Source organism: Aquila chrysaetos, chromosome 1 (assembly GCF_900496995.4).
Source record: "Aquila chrysaetos chrysaetos chromosome 1, bAquChr1.4, whole genome shotgun sequence".
Classification (NCBI taxonomy): domain Eukaryota; kingdom Metazoa; phylum Chordata; class Aves; order Accipitriformes; family Accipitridae; genus Aquila; species Aquila chrysaetos.
Genome location: NC_044004.1, coordinates 13,790,713 through 13,816,102, shown reverse-complemented (window position 1 = coordinate 13,816,102; position 25,390 = coordinate 13,790,713). Strand labels below are relative to the sequence as shown.

At 39.2% G+C, this 25,390-nt stretch overlaps 1 protein-coding gene across 1 annotated transcript in view; it reads right to left on the bottom strand.

The window, feature by feature from the left end:
• Positions 1-25,390, bottom strand: part of EVC2 (EvC ciliary complex subunit 2) — an 80,001-nt gene that overhangs the window by 45,773 nt on the left and 8,838 nt on the right. The window contains exons 3-9 of the mRNA XM_030008868.2: positions 22,528-22,688; positions 21,940-22,005; positions 16,972-17,158; positions 14,770-14,879; positions 13,582-13,644; positions 8,418-8,552; positions 6,008-6,159 (exon numbers count right to left, since the gene is read on the bottom strand). Coding sequence (XP_029864728.1) covers positions 6,008-6,159; positions 8,418-8,552; positions 13,582-13,644; positions 14,770-14,879; positions 16,972-17,158; positions 21,940-22,005; positions 22,528-22,688 — 874 coding nt within the window. The remainder of the gene's footprint in view (positions 1-6,007; positions 6,160-8,417; positions 8,553-13,581; positions 13,645-14,769; positions 14,880-16,971; positions 17,159-21,939; positions 22,006-22,527; positions 22,689-25,390) is intronic.

Genomic DNA, 25,390 nt, shown 5'->3' with positions numbered 1-25,390 from the left:
CAGTGCTGGCTTTAGTAACAGTAAGCAAAGAAAGCCAATTCAAGTATAATGGGCATCAAAGGTCTTCAGCTGCAGATGTGGTTTGTCTCCTAAATCATCCATTTATTGAGGGGTTACTAATACAGTATCAGCAAGTTGGGCTGTGTTTTGGTTTAGTTTTTTGGGTTTTTTTGTCGTTGTTGGGTTTTCAGGGTTTTTTTAAACTACCCTGTCAATGCGGACCCTGTGTGCAGTACCGTAGCTTCCTCCCTTCAGCCTCTCCCTCCTTTTTTCCCTCCTCTGTTTCCCATGCTCTCCGGCTGGGTCCAGTCACAACAGAGACTTCAAACGCTTTGGGGCAGGGATTTACACAGGCTGCAGCACAACGAGGCACAAACCTTTGCAGGAGACCAAAACTGTGCTAAAGTAGAAGCAGTGGTAATGGGATGATGTCTGAAAGGCCACCAACAGCTACCAAACCCAAATTCTTCAGACCTCCTGTGCTGCAGTGGGGCACGTTGCCTTTCCGTGGTCTCTGCCCGCTGCCAGGCTGGGCACAGCCCAGCTGTGTTAGAGAAGGTCTGACGATGCTCTGTGCTACACCAGTAGCTGTACTGGCCTACACCCAGCTCTGAACTGGGGGAGTTCATCCATCAGTCCTGTGACACTTATACAGCTAAGTGTAAACTTGGCACAGCTCAAATACGAGCCTACAGAGAAGAGAATACAGGACATCTCGTCAGTAAATAAAATTGCTAAGAAAGGTACGTGATGATTATCTAAGGATGCTTTCACATGGATGAATCACAGGTTAAGTTTAGCTTTCCAGAAAAAGCCAGAATGCTGACAAAACCAGAAATAGGATTCTCATGATATATACGCCCCCCCCCCAAAAAAAAATCCCCAAATTGAGAAAGATGATAAATTGAGCTAAGAGACCAGTAGCTCTTCAGAAAAAAAATGATTCATGAAAACTTGCCAAAAGTTTCAGCACTAGATTTGGCAGCAGTTTCACTATCAAATTCCTTTAACTCTCCACAGCAATATAAAGAGAGCGAAGGTACTACAATTCTTAAGTTAACCTGTTTAAAAAACATTTGAAAAATCCTGCATTTAAGAGACTGAAAACCTCTGCTTTGATTGCAGAAAGTACAAAAACTGATAAATCAGTGATCTTCAGCAAACCAATTAAAAAAATACAGCTAGCTACAATACAGCTGTTGCAACAGAGCTCAGAAAATGGTATTTCACTGAAAAACTACTATGCAAAAACAGCATAAAAAAGACTCCAGTCCTGCTTCCAGTGAAGTCATCACGCATTTTACCATTGATTTTAAACACACAAACTTCAGCCTGGATACTAACAAAAGCATAAATAAATGTTACGGCTACATGCATTATGCATTAATGCCTAAGGAGGTTCCAACTTTGCTGTTATCTACGCAGATTTTTCTGATCTACTCAGACGGGGTGAGTATTCAGATGACAGAAATGGTAGGAGGTATCAATCTTCTTCCAAAATGATATGGAATAAAGCATCACTAACAGCACTACTCTCAAAAGCAGACTGTTTTCTGGATGAGATAAATTGTTCTGAGCGGACAGCAGAAATGATCCATATAATTCTGAACATGATTTCATCATAGTTAGCCAACATCAAAAAGTGCCATTTTTTAGATTAAAAAAGATATGTGTTCATTCATTTCAAATTACTTGTTTTCTTCAGTTCCCCTGTCTTATGGACTCCTCTCACCTATTAAGCATTTCAGCTTCTCTGATGGAAAAAAATGTATAGTTTACACACTTGTCAAGTTTATGACAGCATTCATAACACAGAACTTCAGATGCAGGGTTTGGGGTTCATTCCATGAGTATTCACTGTATCCTACTGTTATATCCATGAAGTTATTATTTATTGTTGTATTCCTGCATTGTACACACTGCACAAAAACAGAGCCAGGAACATGCTTCCCTTCAAAAATTCTAAAATTTCGATTACACTTTTTAAAAGTTATGAAATACAGCAATTGAGCACCTCAAATTTTTTTTGTACTAACAATGTAACTATTTCTCACCATTTTCTAAGCAGGAATATTCAAGTCTAGCTGCTATGACAATGTGATCTTTTAGTCTTACTTTCCATTTGAAATCAGGATTAAAAAAAAAACCAACACATTTGCTCCATAGCAAATTAAATAGAGATATACAGCAAGAAATTTACATTTAGAAAGAAAAAGTGAACTTCTAATATGGTAGTAAATTGTTTTTGACTTTTCTGTCCAGGCTCTCTGGAGCCAGTTTGATCCTGTTCTCTAGTACATTGGCCTCAATGCCCTCTACCATAAGAAAAAAAATCAGCTGCAATGCATACATATTACTTAGTGATTTCCCAAAATAATTGGCAGTAGGTATTCTGTATCAGCAAGCAAGTTCAAGTTCAGCTAGAGCTTTGACAAATTCAGGGAAGCATAGCTGTACAAAATGAAGATGAAAAAGAAAAAGTTGTAGTAGTGGAAAGCCATTTAAAGAAGTTAAGTTGCCTTTAACATATTTGTATCTTCTGAGACTATGAGCATGGTCAGACTTCATCAAATTGGACACAACCCCAAACTGCTCAGCTCTCTTCATATTCTGTTCTAGACATTCAGAAAAAGAGACCCACAATGTTTTGGAACATGATCTTCTAGTGCGCACATCAAATATTCAAATCATATAGCTTCTTCTTATTAGTATTCATTGCCAATGGGCCAGTATTCAGGAATATACACAGTAAGGAACCTACTGAGAATAAAAGCCAAGCTATTTTGCTGCATAATGTACGTCAAGGATATGACTTATTAAGACAAAACTCACAAAATAAGTAACTAAGAAGCTTCCTTATGAAATATTAAAATTATGTTTTGTTCTCTAGCCAATCCTCCTGACATTGCAAACTGTCTACATTCCAAAGACGCCCCTGTCCATAAATATTGAACACATGCTCCTAATGTATTTGCTAAACAATTTGGCACTATCGCTTCCTAAAAGACATTAACTATTAACACAGCATTACGTCATAAAGAGCACAAAAAAAATCCTGTGGCTCTTCCTTTTCTGAGTAATCTTCTCATTTGTGTCTGGACAAAAGAACAAAGCACCAGAATAATTCCAACCATGTTTACTATCACAGTGCAATTTAAAAAGAATATATCAATTATGTTGGCAAGCTTATATGTATACCATGTAGAGAAAATGACACATAGCTGCACCAATACATGCAGAAGGAATTATCAAACCAGCATACAAGCAGTATGTCGTTGGTTGGTTGAAAATGTCTGAAGTATCAAAAGCTCTCTAACAAAAGCTCCTACACTTTTGCCTCCCCAAATAATAAAACCCAAGATTATGATGCTAAAATTCATACTGGTATACATATGACACGAAAAAACTGCACTCAAAATACAAGCCCAGTTCTTATCCTCAGCGTACTGCCACTCCTGTAAGACAATACAAACCTCATTCCTCAGCTCCTTACAGAACACCCAACTATTCTATTGGGTGACACTAAATGTAATAAAACAAAATGCAATATTGTTGAAAAACTGACTGTGACCACAATTAGTAAAATTACATTTCATTCAAGCACAGAATCCATTCAAATTGACTGCAATTATCCATTAATAAATTACAAATGCACAATCCTTCTTTTTCCCATTAAGTTTTGCAAATTACTATCCTTAAAGCAGGTAATTCAGTAAAAAGAAGGATTACTCCATTCTGGTTTTAGCCTAGATCACTGTCATAGAAGCTTCTAAGGCAATAGTACACTATTTTATCTTTGTCTTTGGAATCAGCTAAAAACCTGGATAATGTAAAACAGTTTATGAAGTGCAAGACTAAAATGAAACCTTTAAGGAATATAGATTGGAAATTAAAGGACTGCTTTGCCCCAACTCGACAAATAAGGAATCAACTTTAAGAGATGAGGAAGCATCCTAAGCTAAATAATCATATAAAAGTGTTAACAATGAGAGATAAAACAAGTGGTGTATTACACCTACTGAAGAAAGCAGAAAGAATATTGCATGTGTCTAACATAGGTGTTAAAGTAATGCTGTAGCCTTTTTTACCAACCAGCCTGAAAGACTGGGGTTCATCTCACTCACCTCCAGACCCTATAGCTGAGCTAATCAGCCCAGGCTCCAGGCTTTAGGGTCAGTGGGCACAGCAGCCACATGACTCATTTTTTGTAAGTCTACTTTAGGATGAGAATAATTGTACCCTAGAAGTGCCCTTTTTCACAACAGAGTGAAAAAGGGAACTCAGGGAAACTTGGTGCAGGAGTTCACGCTGCAGAGATCCTCACTCAGACAGATGAACTGCACCACCATTAAGAGAGAAGAGGAACAGGTATGTAGTAAGTGAATACACTTATTCAGTAAGTGCCAATAAAAAGAGGGAAAGAATAGAAAAAAACACCGCTAAGTGCATCTGTGTGTCACCTCCTAACAGTAAATGAACCAGAAGGTCCAGTTTAAAACTACTACAAGAAATGAGAATTGGGATAATCTAAATAGGGATTAGCAAGCACCCATTGCTAACAGGTAGAGGTTGATTTGAGCCCTTCACAGTAACATCTATCACCCTTTCAATCATCTTTTGTAGCAGGAATGACTGTAACTCTGGATGCCTTTGTGGTCCATCTACCATCCTTATCCCGGAAGATGGAAAAGATTAACTCAGAAGGTGAAGAAGGTTAATGACTGTTTGCTAATGGGCACCTATTTTATTCACTGCAATGCTCTACCTCCTTAGAGGTAGAGAAAACAGAAACTGTGAGGAAAGAAGCGGAAACAAGAGACATTTGTGCTAACTGCCTAAGAATATTAAAAAACTTAAAGCCCCTGGATACATACTTAAACTAAGAAATGAATCCTGTTTTATGGGTTTAGAAATAATCCAGTTATAAATATAATCCTATCCAAAGGTTTGCCAGAATATTTACCTTTCTAAACCATAATGCATCTGAAAATAGCCCAGCATTTTTTTTTCAAACTAGATAGATATTCACTATCCCTGAAATAAATTAATACTAAAGCAAGTTTAAAAGAATTTGATCATGTTCTTCTTAATATTCACATAATAATTTTCATGGTAAGTGTTCTCAAAGCCTCAGTTCCTATATAGTTATAAAAGAAAGGACCAATGTGCAAATTACAGAGATAAGTATCCCAATTATCAAGGAAATGTAGGAGATAATAATGCTGTTAGTTACCCTTTAAGAAACAACAGTACTTCCATGGTCCTGTAACTTTTCCTTTTTGGCTTCTACAGATTTTATAGTTGCATAACACTGCCTGTAACCTGATTTGCCAGGAGCTAACGGTAAGACTGAACAAACAAAACCTGCTCTGTCCTCACATCCGATCTTTTTATCAAATTCACCTGAAGAACAGATGACCTTTAACAACGGCATGTTTCTGTCAAACAGCCCTCACTGGCCTTTCAACATCAACAGGAGAGTTTCTCTGCTCTATCCAGTGGTCCCTCCAATTACAGCTACGTGATACCTTTCTGGCAGCACTATGAACTGTCACCCCTTACACTCTGATCCAGGTGTTTCCAAAATATGCTGCTAAACAGCAACGCTGGCACACAGCAGGGGCTCTCTTTTCCAGGAGAAAAGCCACCCTTTTGAAAGCAGAATGTATTCAGCATTTGTAGAATGTACGCTTTCAACATTTCCTTGTATGCAGAAGTGCTTCCCTTTACTAAGTGAACCTCAGAGAGGCAAAACTAGATGTTCATTTGGATTGGAAAACTTGCAGGCCTAAATGGAGCTGTGACTTCTATAGGTGAAACAATATGAAATACAATTTTCAGTTCCCAAAGATGGCTATTTAATACAGTTCAAAAACCTAAGGTAGTGCAGCCATATGTGTAAACAGACACTATGAAAAAAAATTAAAGGGCAGATACTCAAAACATATTCAAAGGTTCAGTTGATGATAAATGTAATAGATGTGATGTAATAGCAGTGAATTCTTACTCTTCTAAAGCCTGAAGCATGTTTCCAGATTCTTCAAAGGACAGAATATCGATGATTTGGTCGTTCATAATTATATCTTCACTAAAGAAATCACCTGAATTAAACTGAGAATGCTCCAGCTTGTGATTTTGGCTGACTTCATGCCGTATCTCCTAAAAAGAAAAAAACCAAAACCATAGAATTATAGCGTGGTTTGGCTTGGAAAAGACATTAAAGATCATCCAGTTCCAACCCCCCCTGCCATGGGCAGGGACACCTTCCACTAGACCACATTGCTCAAAGCCCCAGCCAACCTGGCCTTGAACACTTCCAGGGATGGGGCATCCACAACTTCTCTGGGCAACCTGTTCCAGTGCCTCACCAACCTCACAGTCAAGAACTTCTTCCTTCCATCTAATCTGAATCTGCCCTCTTCCAGTTTAAAGCCATTACCCCTTGTCCTATCACTACACGCCCTTGTGAAAAGTCCCTCCCCAGCTTTCCTGTATGTCCCCTTTAGGTACTGGAAGGCTCCTACAAGGTCTCCCCGGAGCCTTCTCTTCTCCAGGCTGAACAACCCCAACTCTCTCAGCCTGTCTTCACAGGAGACGTGCTCCAGCCCTCTGATCATCTTCGTGGCCCTCCTCTGGACTCGCTCCAACAGGTCCATGTCCTTCTTCTGCTGGGGGCCCCAGAGCTGAACGCAGTACTCCAGGTGGGGTCTCATGAGAGCACAGTAGAGGGGGAGAATCACCTCCCTTGACCTGCTGGTCATGGTTCTTTTGGTGCAGCCCAGGATACGGTTGGCTTTCTGGGCTGCAAGCGCACATTGCTGGGTCATGTTGAGCTTCTTGTCAACCAACATGCCCAAGTCCTTCTCTGCAGAGCTGCTCTCAATCCACTCATCGCCCAGCCAGTATTTATGCTTGGGATTGCCCCGACCCATGTGCAGGACCTTGCACTTGGCCTTCTTGAACTAAGTAAGCTTCAGATTATACAAAAAACTTGGAGTGAGCATCTGATGTAATTCTATTGCAGGTAACTCTGGGTGAGAATGTTCCTACTTATCATAAAACTGTACAGCTGGAAAGGGTATAGATAGTGCAATTCAGGTGTGCACCTGAAATCAAATACACTACTTGTTTTTCAGGCTGAACTTTTTGTATATAACTGATCTGGAATACAAATGAAGAAATGAATGGAGAAGACAGAAGACTCTACATCGACTTCAGTAGGCTTGTGAAAGCCTTCTAGGAAGTTATCTTCCACTATAAACTTTCTAGGCCAATTTTTTAAAAGTTACCATGGTATACAAATTATATATGGCAAGATTACAGTATTACAAGGTGAACAACATGAAAAACTATTCCTATGTATGACGGAAATTACTATACAAAAACCCCACTATAAATATCTACTGCTGGGACGAAACTGGCCCTTTTTTATGATTTTGTTATCACAGCTTTTTCAGTAAAAAGAAACAAGGCACGCCCTTTTCATTTAAAAGGATTAATTTTTCAGACCTGAAAGAAGTAAAAATTGTTGATGGAGTAATTTTCAACTGCAGAAAATAAGACTGGAAGTGATTTGTGAGCTCCTCTGGTCAGTCCAGAGGGATGGGAGATCCACCACCATCTGACCAGAGGAGGGGGTCAAACATCTGAGCACATGTCTCTTAAAGGACTGCTCCAATCACTGTAATATTCTGACTGAGGTCTCTAGCTCCCTCCCATTGAAGTTGCTCCACTTTACATAAATACATAAATAATTAATAGAAGCAAGGGCTGGAACTTGGGCCAACTTGATGAATATTTACCAGACTCTCTATTTTCTCTCTCCATCCCAGTATGTACTGAAATACTTTATCCAAAATGGCACAGCTTGGATAAAGAACACTGAAAATGCTCCATCCCCAAACCCAACTGTTTTGCTTAATCACTCAAGAGATTAAGACACATCTAAGGAACTAAGAGACCTAAATTCAAATCCCTATTCCTAATAATCAGAAATACAATTTGGACCCAAGTCTGCTGTGCTGGAGGTGAGTGGTCTACTCCCTGGGCAACTGCTTATAACCCACAGACATCCTGCCTCTCATTTTGAGGGATGAAGAGGAGAGGAGGAAGGGAGGAATTTGAAAAGAAACTGATAGCCAAAGGGTGATCTCCCTCCAGTCCGAAGCTAACATCCAGGTACTGACAGCAGTTCTTCTGATCAGATTATCATTCTTACACTCCCCTCTAAATCTGATTGTGCTAAAGAGTAGAGGTTGTAGGGATTACCTTACCTGCGAATCCAATCCATCACTTGGTGGCTTTTTATTTATCTTCAAAAACTCTTTAGACAATCTGTATTAGTTAGGAAGTTATATCATCAGATATGATCAATGAAAAAATTTAAATAAAGTACTGTTACAGACAGTATGACTCACCTGTTTTTTACTAAGGAAACTCCATTTTAATATTTGGGTTCGGTAAACAATGAAAAAAACAGCACATGTCAATACAAGAGAAACAAAAAAAGCAATGAAGAACCCTGAAGCATGGATGGCATGGCTGTACGAAATCTGAAATTAAAAGACCATGTTATTAAAACTATATTTTAAATATATGTAAAGATCAGACTCAAAGATTATAACTGTAAACAACATAGTAAATTATTTTTAAATGGCTTCACACAACTTCAGGGTTTCTCAGCATTAAGTTATAATGAATACATTTTCATTAATATTTTCAAACAAGTGTCTATTTTCCATAGGTTTTCAAGCCAGCATGGTTTGTTATGTTAATCTAGTCCAAATTCCTGTCTAACTCCAAGCAACAGAACTCGCACAGATTGAATTTTAGGTGCTGTGACTTTTGGGTGTCCTATACTTAATAGCCTGGTTTCCAGTGTTGCCAAACTCTCCTAAGTCTCATTGATATTGATGGCATTTGATGTTGCTCAAAGGCTCTGAAAAATCAGTCTAATGTTGGCTACCTTTAATTAATGGCCATTTCTCAATTCAATAAAACTGAGTAATCACCATAGGGAAACAGCACCAATATGAGTTCAGAATAAATATGTAACTGACAGTTGACAAAACCACCCAATTTGTGTGCACCCTTGCGGTTTCTGCATGAGCCAGAGTCAGAAAAGAATAGCAGGAGCACCGGAACCATGAGCCAGCCAACAACTTTGTAAGCCTTTCACTTTAGCTCTTAATTTAATCTTTAAATTGAATTTCATTAAAATTTAATTTTTACTTCATGCTCCATGAAGCAAAAGTTAATTCAGTGTTTGTTTAGTTCTTTGAGATCTTTGGAGGAAAAACATTGCACAGCTATTAGTATAATGTTTCACTACAAACTAATCACTCTGTTGGGGCTAGAAAGTGTAAATAATTAACATGCTGCTTGCAAGCTGGGCTTGGTCATCTCTTGGAGCAGAAACCTGAGAGCATTCCATGGAGTCAACGGTAATTCTGCATAGGAAGTAATAATCAAACATGGTCCACAATTTGAAAAGGATTTATTCCAATTTAACAGCACAACTGTATCCTTTTACTGCCTAGTTTTTTTTCTCTCTGATACATCTTTGTACACTGAAAATCTGTCATATCTCTAACTGAAAGGAACTTTGTTGTTTTGAAGGCTCAGCTCCTCAAAGCTGCTGCAGATGCTCAGCACTCATTGATTTCAACATGATTTCAGTGGAATTGGGCGATGATGTCAGTATCAAGGATATCATCAAGACGTTAATACAGGCTACTGCTGGCACTTGCACAGTTCCAGGAAGAAGATCCAAGGTTTACTTCACAGTACCGTACATGTAGAATCAACAATTGCTCTGACTGATAGAGGTATGCTTGGTTTGTTTTTTTGTTTTGTTTTTTTTTAATGCACTTAGTCTAAAGTAATGAAACCCTTGAAGCACTTTGACGTTCACACTAAAATTGTTTGGGACTAAGTACATATCCGAGTAAACCAGCCATGTGCTGAATTCCTTCTAATACCATTCAATATCTTTAAGTTTTAAACAGAAACGAGAAAGAAAAGAAAAAGAGGAGCAACACATTAATTTCATGGCTCCACGTGTAATTACCAACACATTGTCTGAATGTTTTTTCTTGATGTAGCTTCCTACTACTGTGGGCAATTGCTTCCACTACGCTCTCCTCTACCCGGGCTGACCACTAAGGACACCCAACACATCTATATCATCGTCAGTACCAGCTCTCTCCGACTCTGACTCTGCACTGCCCCCAGTTCCTTGCCATGAGCTCAGTTAAAGCTGCATCACTTTGCATCAAAATATCTTCATCTTTAAATTTATTTGAAAGATGATTATGTGAATATTACGTAACTCCCCTCCCTAACCCAGTGTTTACTCCCTTCACAGATCAAAAGGGTTTCGCCCATACCACTTGACAGTCACTGAGCCAACAAACATCTGTGTGTGACTTGGAAAAAATGTAATTTCTCTTAAGTCAATCTGCTGTCCCCAGGTTCTCCGGTTGCACTAGGTGGCCAAGAGGGAGTCACAGAAGGGTTCTCACTGACCTCTGCCACACCACGGCTCTGCCTGAGGTCCCACCACTTTCAAGGAACAGGAGATGCTGTAGATAATACTTAGGAAAAAAATGCTGCTTTGGAACCACTTCATCATTTGGCTGAATTCACTCGCATTTGTCTAATTTCCAAGCACTCTGTGAAATTTAGGGGTCTCTCTAGGCTTCTGGGGAAAGCAGGAGTCTGGTGAGGCTATGGGTTCAGTGAAGCTGAAATGAAGCTGGTTAAGTTTTGATGGAGAAAAAGCACTGGCTTGGGAATGATCCTGTTGCTTTCTAAGTAAAGTAAAAGGCGAGACCTATGGCGGGGCAGTCAGTCTGCATCAGGGCAGGTGGTTCTGTGAGATGTTAAGCTCCAATGGAGAAAAATGGACAGGGAATTACCTGAGCTTTTATACTTAAAAGAAAATGGGTTCTGGAATGACAGTCCATGTCACTGGGGGCTGTAAACCCAAGCAGGAGGACACAGCAGGCACCTAATGGCATCTGAAAGGATCACAGCGGATGGTGCAGGGCAGGTGCCAGAGCCCCTGCACAAGCCACAGCGTAGGACCAGTGCCGGCACTGCAGGCCAACCTTCAAACCACTGACACAACAGTAAGCCTCAAAAGCCGTATCCGAAGCTAACTGCTTAAGCCATCCCAATAGTGAGAAGAAGCATCACAGGCCAGAGTTTCTTTCAAAAACTGCTGTGCTCCCACTGATTTGAAGGATGCCAAGGGAACAAGCCTGGTAAAAATCAGATCAAAGTAATTATTATCATTCATCCCATGCAGTGTGCTTAGATGGGAGAATCTCCTTTTGTCCTTTTTACTACAGTTTCCCATTCAGCATCAAAACCACCCGAAGGCAGAAGCACATAGTACTGACAGCCCCTGAAGTGCTGCGGGAAGACATCTGGCATGGACACTTAGATGAGCAACACTCATATTTTTTCATAACCCACAAAATTACCTTGTCACATAGAACCAAGCACTTTCTTCCAGCAGCGCAGAAGAGAAAATCCACACGGTTTGTAAAACTTTAAAGAACAGCACAGCAGCTAAGTGTGCAAGCAAACCATGTGAAAGCTGATAGGACCAACTTAGCATGGCACTGCCATGACCACATAATTAATTCTTCTCTTTTCTGTCCCCAAAGTCAACATTTAGTATCCATTTAGCCACACGTGTGTGTTAGCTTTATCACACCCATGAACAGGTATAAATAATGATTTTTAATAAATAAAATCTGAGATTGAGAGCATTTATAACAGCTGAAGATATGGATGAAATACATCGCACCTTTTTCAGCTGATCATAATTTCCTTGCACAAACTGGTTTCCTTCTGAAGCACCTTATGCTTGGCCACAGTCCAAAGGCCAATACTACGCATGTGAAACATGATGTGTTCCACAATTTCTAAGCTTTATTTTTCAAAATTAACAGTAGTCTCCACACACCTTTACCACACATTTTAATTACAAACCCTGTTCATTTAGTAAGTTCAAATGCAGCTGAGCCAATTTTACCTAACTATGGAATAGTCCCCAAGAACTTGTTGAGGTCTAACTGTCAAGTTCAAGTTGGAAAAAAACCCACACTATAAAGGTTTTAACTATATTAACAGATTGCAGGAATTTTCATGGTGGGCCAAGACCAATGTAGCTTACGGTCTTAGCTTAGACATCACCAACTGCTGCAGATCAATTCACACTGAACTCTACAGAAAAGCAGCATTCATGAAGCTATTTTGCTAACCCAGTCAGCTACTGCATGTTTTACACCTTCAAGAGTAAGTTTCCAAAAAATACATTTATGGTAATCCCAAGCATAACACTTAGCTATACAAATGTCCAATCCTTTTAAATCTTACTAGATTGTTATCCAGGAACAATGAGTTCTCTAGCTCATGTAGTTTTACTTTATATCATGTTTAATTTTGGCTTTCATTTTAACAGAATGGGCACTTGTTCTTCAATTATGAGAAAGCCAAGTCTGGACTTATATCTGTTACACTAATAGAAGGTAAGAGGGCAAGAGATCCCCAGCAAAAGAGAACACGGGAACAAGAGGCCCCTGTGCCCAATCTCCAGATAGACTACTGATTTTAAAGGTGGAGAGGAACTCATGGGACAGGCCCATAGAAGGAATGAGCAGCCTAGTCCTCAGGACCTCTTCAGGCAAGCTCCATCCACATGAACTTTAGATTTCAAATGATACAACCATGGCAAAAATGTTCTGGGGTGAAACAAACTATTTTCTTCTGCCTGAACACAAATAATCACATTGTTCTTGCCAACCAAGACACAGCTCCTTAAAAAAAGACCCCTTGCAACACAGCAGCCTGTCAAGGTAATGAGGGGCTAGGGGAGAAAAACTAGTTTGGTGAAGAGATTACTCTAGCAATGAAACTGATGTATACAGTGGGGAGTTCTCTAATAAAAAATTATCTAGAAGAGAAACACTGCTGCAGTCAATGTAATTTTGAAGGTTTATCTGGCCTCTTACAAACGATGTTAATTCAGAAGCCAAGAACAGTAAGTCATATTGGAAGGATGACTAGTTAAAAAATGAAAGGCAAACATAAACTACATCTCTTTTACTGCAGTTCTATTTCTCAGGCTCCCCACACAGCTATTTTCTGGTTTGTGTATCATGCTGATACACAAACCTTTTCTCAATAGGTGGAGATAACTCCACCCTTTTGGAAAGACAAAAAGCTTTCTCATGGTGGCTAGGCACAGGAGCAGGTGAGCATTCCTCTCATCACAGTTCTCTGTGCCTGGACACTTCTTCAAATGAAAAGACATGGCTAGGAATATAATGGAAGTTTTATTTCCATACTAAATATTGCTCCTTTAAGACAACAAAGACCCCTCATCTTGACCCCTCCTGTTTTCTTCCTCTTAAAATCAGAGAAGGCAGAACTTGTGTATGATTAATAGTCAGTAGCTGAGTGATGAGATATAAGCACATAAGTACATCCTTAGCTCCTAAGATTTAGTTTAGATTGTCCATAAGTTTAAGCAGGAGAGTCAACATAATACCAAATCATAGAATTTACCTTGGTCTTTTCTTCTTCAGTTATGGTGAACGATGCTGTCAATGATACGAGATGTGTTTTATTCTGAGATATAAAAATATTAAATGTATTAAAAAAAATGAGCAGAATCCACTGGCAAACAGCCCAGAGTCTCTAGAAAAGCCTCTCCTTGGAAGATAAACTATACTTCTCATTAAGCTTAAAGCTGCAATAAATCTGATAGGCAAATGCAGTGTACTTAGTGGTAACAGACATGGAAGCAGCTGCTCTGTGGGATACTCTCCCCTTATAGTCACACAGAGGCATATTCCATTGCTCACAGAATTACATTTTTCTGTGCCTATAAAATCTGGGTTGACTGAAAATGCACAGAACAGGAGCCACAGTCAGTGCATATGTCTTTACTCTTAGAATTCCCTGTTTTTTGAAGTCTTGATCTCTACCACTCTAGTACCACTCTCATGCACATTGTACATTTTTTCCTCTAAAATAAAGGAGATACAGCAGTTGAAATGAAAATACATCTGCACATTCTAATTACATGCAATTATGAAAACCATAAAAAAATATCAAGCCATATTTAAGAATTGAAAAATTTTACTTTGGAAGAAACCACTTGTCCTGACTCCTTAGTCCTGCCTCCTAGTCAAAGCTGGGCCAACTCCAGCATTAGACCGGTTGTCTTAGAGACTGGTGCAAACAAGTTCTCAAAAATCAGCAAGGATGGAGATTCCTCACCTTCTCTGAAAAATCTCTTTCAGAGATTCACAACTCTCATACTAAAAAAGTTACTTCCTTATGAGCAAGGAGGTTTTCCTTTGCTGCAATTTGTTTTTTGGTTAAAAGAAATTATTTTCTGATAAAAATATGGCAAAACTTTCAATCTTTCACAGACTACAGGAATACACACATAAGTATGTGGAACACCATTATTTCCGGGATACATAGATAAACTGGAGAGAAATACAAAAAGTAGAGAGAGAAGCTACAGGACAACACACAAACATACTTCACCTATTTATGGAGGTCTAGGGCTTCCCAAGCTATGAAGACTATCTCATGTATTTATAAATTCATGGTAAACAATCAGAGAGCCTAAGAACCTCACTACATGCAGGCCTCATTGCTTAGGCAGACAAGAACCACCTTGGAGACTTTTTTTTTTTTACAAAAATTGTGACGAGCAAAATAAAATTGTAAAGGACGTACCTGTGATGAACTCCTGAAAGTTAGCTTTGCAGGCAGTGTCAAGACCCTGCCATCCCACATTTCTTTTGCATCAAGAAGTGCAGAGTAGTTGATTGCAAAGTGTTCTCCACCTGTTAAAACAAAGGAAAAAAACCCAAGCTGTGTAGATTAAGCAGGTGAGGTACATCTGCCAGTGCAATAGCAGCCTCTAAGTAATCATGTCTGCATTTTCTTAAACAGTAGCTACATAGACTCAAAAACAACCCAGTACAGTTGCACATCTTTTTTTACACAAGACGACTGAGTGTGAATCTCTTCACAGCTGAGCACCCAGCTGAGCTAAGCTGCAGTTACAGATGTTTGCAAAATTTGAAAAGCAAGTTCAATATGAATAAAACATCCGAGGAGCTTTTTAGGTTCCCCTTTAGACTGTGCTTCCTCACCAGCAAAAGTGCTCTCCGAGGAACCAAGCTGCAGTAAGCTCACAACACTGACTTCAAGCGAACTCAGCAGAGGAGGTAGCCAGAGCCTACCAGCATAGTCCAGAGAGGAAGGATATGGACAGCTTCGCTCTGTCCCAGGAAAATTTCTCAAAGATCCCTGGGGAAGGCTTTGGACAGCACAGGAGCTTTTGCTTTCTGACACAGCAGATGCCTCACATCCAGAGTAGATAGTTCCTGGCCACATGAGTCCAGCAACATCCTTCGTATCTGCTGCCTCTAAGAACGCAAGCAAATTTGGCCCGGGATCTGGAAACTGCATTAAATGATGTGTCAAGCTACTGAAAAGCATCATGTTTTGACTGACAGTAAAACTCAACATGAGTTATTTTAAAATAATTTTTTTTTTTTTTATAAAGTGGACAGCCTACATTATAACCACTAACTAGTTGGTTCTCCTCATGTTGAAACCAAAGAGAAATCTGACTGAGATTTCAGCTGGATTTTGATTCACAGTGTACTCTAGCACTGAAAAATTATCATGGCTAACATGCAGCATGACAGTACATAGGCCAGTGTCGGTATAGCCTTTCTGTACAGCCCTAGTGGCAAGGTATGGGCCAAGTCCAGGACTGACATAGTAATGACAAAACTTTAAACTATGCAGAAATTTGTTTTGCTGGATTTTCTTCCACTTCAGTATTCTTCATGCTGATTTGTGCAGCGTATATGGGCTAGAAAAGCTAGCTTCAGTTCCAGATTCAGTAATGATAAATAAATTAAGTAACTGCTCCAACTCGGTTTACTAGATCAGCTCTGCAAACCATTTTTCTATTCTTTCTCAGGGATCATTCTTTCTTAAGAACCTCTGTTGACAGCCAGCAATTCTTTGACATTTTAGAAAAAACAGCCCTGTTATCAGTACCACTACTCACACTGCTGTTATTAGAAATGGAGTCTGGCTATCCATTTGCAATCAGACAGCAGTGCCAGGTCTACTTATTTCCCTTTCCTATTTGGAAACCTTTCACCAGTAAAACACTATCATAACCCTAAATACTTCAACCACAAACAGGTATCACTGAACACTTCCAAAGCTCCAAAAGAAATATCATGACTCTCAAATGCAAGCTGCTAATCTTCTTTGTGCTTAGGAAAAAGGAGATGAAGAAATCAAGAAAGGTAAGATTTTATGAATGTGCAGTGATCCAACTGCTACCAAAGGAACAGACTCACTCCAAGAATGGATAGGTTTATCTCTCGATTACTTGGTTTTATAATTTGCTCAGTTTGGGGAAAACGGATACTGAGAGGAGCTGCCTTATTTCTGATGAATCTTCTTGCCTGCTTGCATGGCCTTTTGCAATTCCAATGCACCTCAATACCTCAGCAAGTCAATCTGTCATGCTTTGCTAAAGAAGGAATACTCATCAGATATGATTAAAATGGCTTGTGCAGCAGCTTTTAAAAATACCCAAAATGAACAAATACTATCATGAAAGATTCTCTTTCGTTTTGATGGCAGCGACTTTTACAGAGTACAGGGGCTCACTTCTGTGCCTGGGAGATCAGAAGCAGTTCAAAGGTGGGAGGCAAACTGTGCATTAGTAGAATTGTAAACTGCAGCACGAAACCTTTCCCAGAGTTCTTCACCTGTATTAACTGATAATTGGAGAATTTATACCAACAAAAATACATAAATAAATAAATAAATAAATAAATATCGTGAACAGATGCTCTTCCACATGTGTAATCAGGGGTACTTCTTTGCAGATTTTGTTACCTTGCAAGAATCTTTTCCTGTAAATCTGTATGCCATCTGTGGTCTTATTAACGTTGTTCTTTCGAACATGTAGACCAGTGATATTGTCCAGGAGGATAAGATCTGTAATGTTTGCTGAGAGCAGCGTGTTGGTGTTATTAATCAGAAGTGTAATGTATGCAGTTTGAGGGTCATGTTCAACATCCACCTGAAAACAGAAATATTAGTATTAACGGTGCAAAATGGCTGTATGTGCATCTTACCAGCAAAATTCATAGTACTGATTACTAACAGAAGTTCATTATATGTGTAAGCTGATTTTCTGAAGGCATTCTGAGCGACCTCCAAATGGCACTACACTCAGTTTGATCTCAGACTCCCAAGAAGATTTTTATCTTTGGTATGTCAAGCTGTTGCTTGGAGACAAAGGGACAGAAAGCCAGAAGTTGGAAACCCAGCTCATGCAGAACCAGAAGTGAAAATAAGAATCTGAATATCCCCACAATACCTCATACAACACAGAACTGGATCATAACTTTATAACCACAGTCTGGAAAATTCTTAACTTTGAACTTCTGTACCAGGAGGATGTTTCTTTTGCAAGCTACTCTCATTGCAAGTTCATTCTCTCCATGCAGTTTTGGTCTCTATTTCCCTTTTTTCAGAGCAACCACACTCTCTGAAGGGTGCCAGCTGCCTCGATGCGCCCCTCCCATGGGAGGGCTGATGGAGCCACCAGTGGAGGTGGAGTTCACAGCTCTGCTTCCAGTTAGTGGTGAAGTTCATAAGCTAATCGCCAATCTCTAGCAACACACGCTCATGTGATTTTAGTTATTTATTCCACTAGGCCGTTAACTCTTACTGAGTAATGACACCCTCTAAATGAAATTACTTTGAGCACAGAGTTGCTTACTGACCTCTCACCTTCCAAATTGCCTTCCCCTATAACTCATATTAAACCAGAATTGTTGAAAACTTTATCAGGCGTATAATATGCCAGCCTATAGTATAGTGTGCTGGTTTTGGCTGTATGTGTATCTTAACAGCAAAATTCATAGTGTTGATTACTAATAAACATAGCCCCATACTAGCTACTGTGAAGAAAATTAACTCTACCCCAGCCAAAACCAGCACGTATAGCCATGATGGTATATCAGGCTTCTAATAATGACATCAAATTAACACTTATTTAGCTGACCAAAGTATGATTCAGGCTGAGCCTCTCTCTTTTTTCCTCCTCTTTTTTAGGAAATGTCTACTCTGTATCTGGACATCAGCAAATGTAAATAATAAAGCAGCCCCCACAGAAATGAGTTCTAAAAATATGAATTGTGATAGACTTCAGAAATCACACCAGAGTCCATGGCAGCCACAGGGTTTGACATATGTAGTTATGATTTCATTGTGCACCATTGATCTCTGCATTTCATACTAATTCAGTATAGAAACAGATTACAGTTTTAGCATATCTTATGAATCAAGGAGAAGAAACAGTTTATTGACATTATTATTAGTTAGTTTGTATTTTTCTATTCAAGTGACACTAATTAAAGTACCTTTGAATAAATCTGTTTACATAACAAACTCTCCTTGGTATACCACACTAAATTTTCCAAACTCATTACAGCACGTTCAACCTCAATTGCATTAAACAAATCTTATGGAGGAAAAAACCCAACTATTTATTGTACTAGATTCTGCAAATAATTGTCAGCATGTATAAAAATAGGCTTCATCATATTTGTGAGGAAAGCATTACCAATTTCATATGTTTGTATATCATGAATTAAAGCCCAACATTTATGAGACTTAAAATCACCAAATATTAAAAATGTGATTTATTTTGGGCAGATTTCCTCTCTTCTGGTTTCTGATCCAGCATGATGCAGTCAACATGCCTTTCAACCTTTCCTGTGCAGTCACAAAGGCTAGAAACTTGCTTTAAAAAGCACGAACAAAAAGAAACACGAAAAAAAGCCTCAAAGCCACATAAAGAAAATCGAAAGCCACAAAGCAGAGACCCTGTTCCAGTCACCAAAACAAGAAAATACACTTTGAAAGATTCAAGGTTCAAACTGCATGAGTTGTTAATACCGTATTATGCTCCACGGTAAATGCGGATGGGCCTGTGCAGACAAACATGTATGCATCAGCAAAAGAGGGAGCTGCGGAAACAGGGGGAAATAGCACAATTTTTTACTCCCTTCATTTTCCCACACCTTTACCTTGCTATTCTGTGAGATGAAGACAAAAAATGAGGATTTCAGGGTCTCTTCCTGTGCTTCTAATCAGGCACAAATATACTCCTTTACATTTGGGGAGGGGATATAAACAATAATTTAGATAAATTCCTATAATAAAATAGGCAGAGAAAAGAGCATATGTATAGTTCACAGATATGTGGGGGAATATGGCAGCATTAGTCCTCTCCTTCCCCTAGACAAGTTTAATGCACTCCCACACACTGTTCGCTCTCTTTCTCCAACCAATTTTGCATTTTCTCTTCATTTTGTCTCATTTAATAAAATTCTTAATTCAGTGACTAAACAAAGCAACCCTTCCGAGGTATCCCAACTGTACTGCCTATCTGATACCACAATCTTCCTCAGGTGGCCAAAAGGCCACATTTGTTGCATTTCTGATTAATATTAAATACATGTTTTGCATTCTTTAATTTTGACTAGCAGTCAGTTTTAAGCTAAACTGCAAAGGGGTTGAAAGAATTTGGATTTTTTTTTCCTGATAGCACTGGAGAAAGCAGCAGATGAGAATCAAGCAGTAGGGAAGCTCTTGGGTTTGACCACTCCTAGAAAGAAACTCCTCCATACGCCGCTGCCATTGGGATCAGCAGCCACTGGGTATCTCCTTTAAGTTCCTCCTCTAATTTGCCTGAAGATGTTTTTTCTTGCTTTTGGAGCAGATGATTGTGCTGCAAACCATCTACAGGAACTGAACCCAATGGCAGCCACTCATGATGCATAAGTGCACACTCCGTTTTCTCTCTGCTGCTAAAGCACACCGTATGCGTCATCACCCTCTGCAAGCAATGTCACTTCAGGTACCTGGGAGAGCGGAGTGAAAGAACCATGGCAAGAGCAAGGACACGCTAGGAGAAAAGAAAGGAGTAAGGAATTGCTGTGGAAGCAAAAGGAACGGAGGATCTTTTGGAATAAGTTAGAACAACTAGAAACAGGAAAGGTGGAAAAAAAATGAAGGATCATAGAATCGTAGATGATCTGCAATGCAAGAATACTTAGGAGACTGAGAAACAAGATGGGTAAATGTGTTAAAAGCTAGTCAAATTTAAAGATTTACTTCAGCTCTGCTAAAGATTATTGTCAGTATGAAGTACTATTACAGAAAAATTCATGTCATACTATGGAATGAAGCTCTTAAAGGAGCACATTTTTGGAAGGAAGGAAGGGAGTGGGTGCCGGAAGCATAGGTAAAATTTAAACACCCCAGTTTCAATAGGGGTATTTCTGCGACAAGGTGTTGGAAATATCCTGACTTGAAGAAGTAAACGTATGTCATCTCCATGTTCTGAGGAGCCACGCGTGGTAGGAGGAGGAAAATGTGCAAAATTCACTTTTTTTCCATTTAAAACAGCTAAAGACCACCATATGGCCAGTCCACCTCTTAGCAGGAAAGCATCTGTTCAGACAAATTAGGATTGAAGTAGATGACAAGGTAAACAAAGGAAAACAAAATGTGAACTGCATTTGAAGGTGGAAGATGATCACGTACAATCGTGTAGTTTTGAGTAATTTACAACTAATAGTACTAAATACAACTGCAAAATTATTTTCTGATAATCCTAGCATCTACAACAGATTAACTTTGATCTTGTACAGCAGGATTTCACAATTTCTAATGAGCCTGCATAAGGCTGTGCTATGAATAGCAGAAAAAACCCAACATGTAACTGTCTCAAACTCTCCTTCTGAGAGGCTCTGATATAAAAATTTGGAATCTACAGCTGGAAAAGCAGAAGATTCTGTGTTACTGCTTCTTATGTCTGAAATGCTCACTATTCAGCCTCATTAATTATGATATGCCACCATTTCACTAACAACATTATATGTAATTAGTGCCATGAGATGTGATGCATATTCATTTTTCTCTATGCAAATGGTCTGGTGCAGGTTATAATATCCCCTTTTCTGTACTGGTTACTGAACCCTCTACCCTCATACACAGAATTTCAGTGGCTGAATTCAGATTTGTCTTAAAGTTGGATGTGCTTTCTCTCTCCAAGGGACAGGTAAGATGAACTGTCTCTAATTATAAAAATTCAGACTTGCTTCACCAAGTGTGGAAAAAAAAGCAGGGGAAAAAAAAAAGAAAGGAAAAATAACAGTCTATGGAAGGTTTAAAATTTCCTTATAGTAGGGAGGTCTTTGCTCCTCATAAGCATTTTGCACGAGTCAAATGAAATCTTTTTTTTTATTAAAGACTGTGCTGTAGCTCAGTCCCACTGAATATGCAGACTATGACACAGTGGCTCTTCCATGGCTGTATGACAGGATGCCCAAAGATACAATGGGCATCACGGGGCTCAGTGCCCCATCCTTCAAAAGGAGTCCATACTTGATACAGGTAGGGCACGCATGGTTGAGCCAGAAAAGTATCTCAGTAGGCTTATCTCATCCTCTAAACAAGTCGGTCTCTATCTCTACCCAGCCTTGTGGCTGATTTCTAGAGTTCACTGGGCTTTGCCCATTTATAGTTTTAGAAATTCACGCTGAGGTATCTACTTTGACCACAATCCAAAATCCCCTGAAGTCTGAGAGGAGACTTCACTGACTTCCTTCAGTTTTGAATCAACACTGCAAAACTGTGCCTCTTACAGACGGTGCGACCATCTTAACATCAAAATGGACGTTCTCCCAAATACTCAGCATGGGCACAATTCTGTTCCCACTTTTTAAAGGACATTTGGGTACAAACTTCCTACCAAATTAACAAGACAAATGTAAGAAAACTTACCACACCACATTTCTGAAGGGTTATTCCAAATCCAGAAGACACTGATATATTGGACACATCTTCAGGCTGTGGAGGAAGGGGAAAAGCCTACATAGAGTATGAAGATACCACAATTCACAAACTGCAGCACAAGTTAAATTATGTAAATAATGAAATTAGAAAAAAAATTTAGAGGTATTAATCACTTTCAAATTTAAGAGCTTTGTTATCCCAATAGTTAAACTTTTTTTCTAGTCCAAATTTGTATGAACTACTTATTCCCACAAGTAATTACTAGTATCTTAATTGATATATTCATCTTTTGGCTATCACAATTCCCTAACAAAATACACTCTGCACAAAGTTTATCAGACTGTACAGATCTGTTTCATTACTAAGCGTCTATCAGAATTTACGCAACTGCCACAATAATTCTTTGGAAGTCTCACAACTAGTTAGTGTTGCTGAAGCCATCTCAAGTGAACATAATCACCTGAGACAGAATTAGAAGCATACTAATGGGGCAGTAAATTTCCAGCAATGTTTACTTTTGATATAATTGCTACAATCCTTACAAATATTAAAAGTGGCAAACCATCTTTTACCGACCAGCTGGTGGTTAATAGAAGACTCTCGTTTGAACAAAATCTTCTTTGTCCATGAGGGTATCAAAGCAAACAGCGAATGGCTCCACTGATCGTCCGAGGCTGCAGAAGTCAAGAGCCGGTGAGGGGCTTCGCTTGCTTCAATGACCAGAGGCAAGGGCATTGCTGAAAACCAAGGCAAGACTCTGCATTAGACCTAAAGCCGGCTCCTGTGCGGCAGCTGCTTGGTGCAGATTCCAGCGACCAGCACGCTCTCCCTCAAAGCACTTAAAATCAATATAGATAACATGAGGCGAGACAGGAAAGAGATGGGATTTGCCCCACAAAACCCAGCAGGACTTAGAACAAAACTGCTCCCTACCTAGGGAACTCACATATACCCCACAGAAAACTTCTTGCCATTTAAATGTAAAGTGTCTAATGCATGAATTAAAAGGTTGCAGCCTTAAATCAACTGTTATTATTTTCAACACAAAGAAATTTTCAGCAAAGAATAAATAATGGAAACACTCTACAACGTGAGGGGTCTCAGTGCTAATGGTGTTCTGCTTCAAAGATATAGTCTGCCAATTAACCATTAACCCTATCAATACATATTCAGAACAAAAATACTCCTCAGTTAAGTAAGGGTCTCGGTTACATTTCAGCTGAACTGGAGTGCCATCAAACCAAATGCTCCTCAATTTAGTAATTAGCAATATAAATGCTAGCTTATACTATTATATTTTTGTGAAAGATTAGTCCATGATATCACACACAATTACAAGAACAGTTTTGAAATCATATCACTTCCATCTACTAAAGTAAAAGCACCTATGACATTAATAAAAGGAGCTTACACTAAACATCAATAATTTAATATACTAAATTGTTAAAAGGTAAAGCTGCCAAATGAAGAGAAAATAATGTCATGAAAATTTCAAAATGATAGTTGGCTATGTTTAAAGATACTTTTTTTCATTCTTTGCATAATAGTTCTCATTTATTTCTTATTTTTAAATCCCATGTTTTAATCATTAGCAATATATATTCATATGAATAAAAACTCTCATTGAAAAGCAAAGATTTTTGGCAAATGACATTTTTCTATAAAGTTTTCATTTTTAAAAAACCTATTATATGTTAATGAAATATGAAAAGCTGAAGATACTAAAATCTCATTAATATGAGAAGCAGCATTTTTTTAAAAAGACACTGCTTTGTTGGAAGAACAATATGAAGAAATACTGTTAGCTGTAAATAGAAAAGGCATGCACAGGACATTCAGAATTGGACTCTTAAAAGGAAGTCCTATAAAGGGCCCTGAAGCATTGATGCACATGAATCACTGAAAAGATTTCTGTTAACATAATGAATGAGATGCAGTCCTGCTGCTTCCAGAACCCAGATGGACATGTGCACCTTGGGAAGCTTCACTGCCTTCCCATGCTGGAATAGCATGCTTTTTATTTGGGAGGGAGTGGTTTATATTGGACAAAATTGTGGATATATGGGCCAGGAAAAGCTAGTTGTTTATATTTTATGAACAGTTTTAATTCACTTCTGTAAGTTTTACTTAAATACTTAAACCACTGTTGAACAATGCAACAGACTCAGACTAATTTAGGGGCTGTTAAAATATCAAGGTAAACTTGGCAAGAACAGTAATATGTATAATAACAATAACAAATGTCTGCATATCTTTGGGACTGAAATTTTTCAGGGTAGTCATGCATGGCGCATTTCTGTTTCAAGACTAAGCAACAGCCCAAATCACTCAGAATGACACCAGTGCTAAACTCTAAGTGCAGTACAGACGTGCTAGCTACCAGTCTGAGCCCACCTGGCCATGGCACTCCCCAGCAGATCCAAGTATCATACTATATACTACCTCCAATGGCTCTAAACCTACGTTCTGACTACTGAATCAAGCCTCTTCACAGTTTTGTATGGATATATCCAAACATTGAAAAAGATTCATTTTATCTTTGCTATATGTGCTGGTTTTGGCTGGGGTAGAGTTAATTTTCTGTATAGTAGCTATTATGGGTCTGTGTTTTGGATTTGTGCTGGAAACAGTATTGATAATCCAGAGATGTTTTCGTTACTGCTGAGCAGTGCTTACAGAGCCGTGGCCTTTTCTGCTCCTCACCCCACCAGCGAGCAGGCTGGGGGAGCACAAGGAGCTGGGAGGGGACACAGCCAGGACAGCTGACCCCAACTGACCAAAGGGATGTTCCAGACCATAGGACGTCATGATCAGCAGATAAAAGTGGGGGAAGAAGAAGGAAGGGGGGAACATTCAGAGTGATGGCATTTGTCTTCCCAAGTCACTGTTAGGCGTGATGGAGCCCTGCTTTCCTGGAGATGGCTGGACACCTGCCTGCCGATGGGAAGTGGTGAATGAATTCCTTGTCTTGCTTTGCTTGTGCTTTTGCTTTACCCATTAAACTCTCTTTATCTCAGCCCATGAGTTTTCTCACTTCTACCCTTCTGATTCTCTCCCCCATCCCACCAGGGGGGAGTGAGCGAATGGCTGCGTGGCCCTTAGTTGCCGGCTGGGGTTAAACCACAATACTGCATCTCTCCTATATTAATGCAACTGCCACCCCATTCCTGTGGAGGTGGAGCACCAATTTTTTTTTTTTCCTTGACAGACTACAGGAGATGTACTTTCCTTTATAGTAAGCAGAAACCGTGATTGAAGCCATGGAGCTTCTTTGTAGGGCTTCATAAGAGTCAGAAATCAAAATGGCAAAATGTATGGGCTGGGTTGAGCAACTACTGCCTTCAAAGTGGTTCTTATTTAGCAGATCATTTCCTTCTGTATTTTGGATGAGGGAGGTCAGCCAACAAGAAGGGGGTTAATTTAATCTTAAAATATCTTT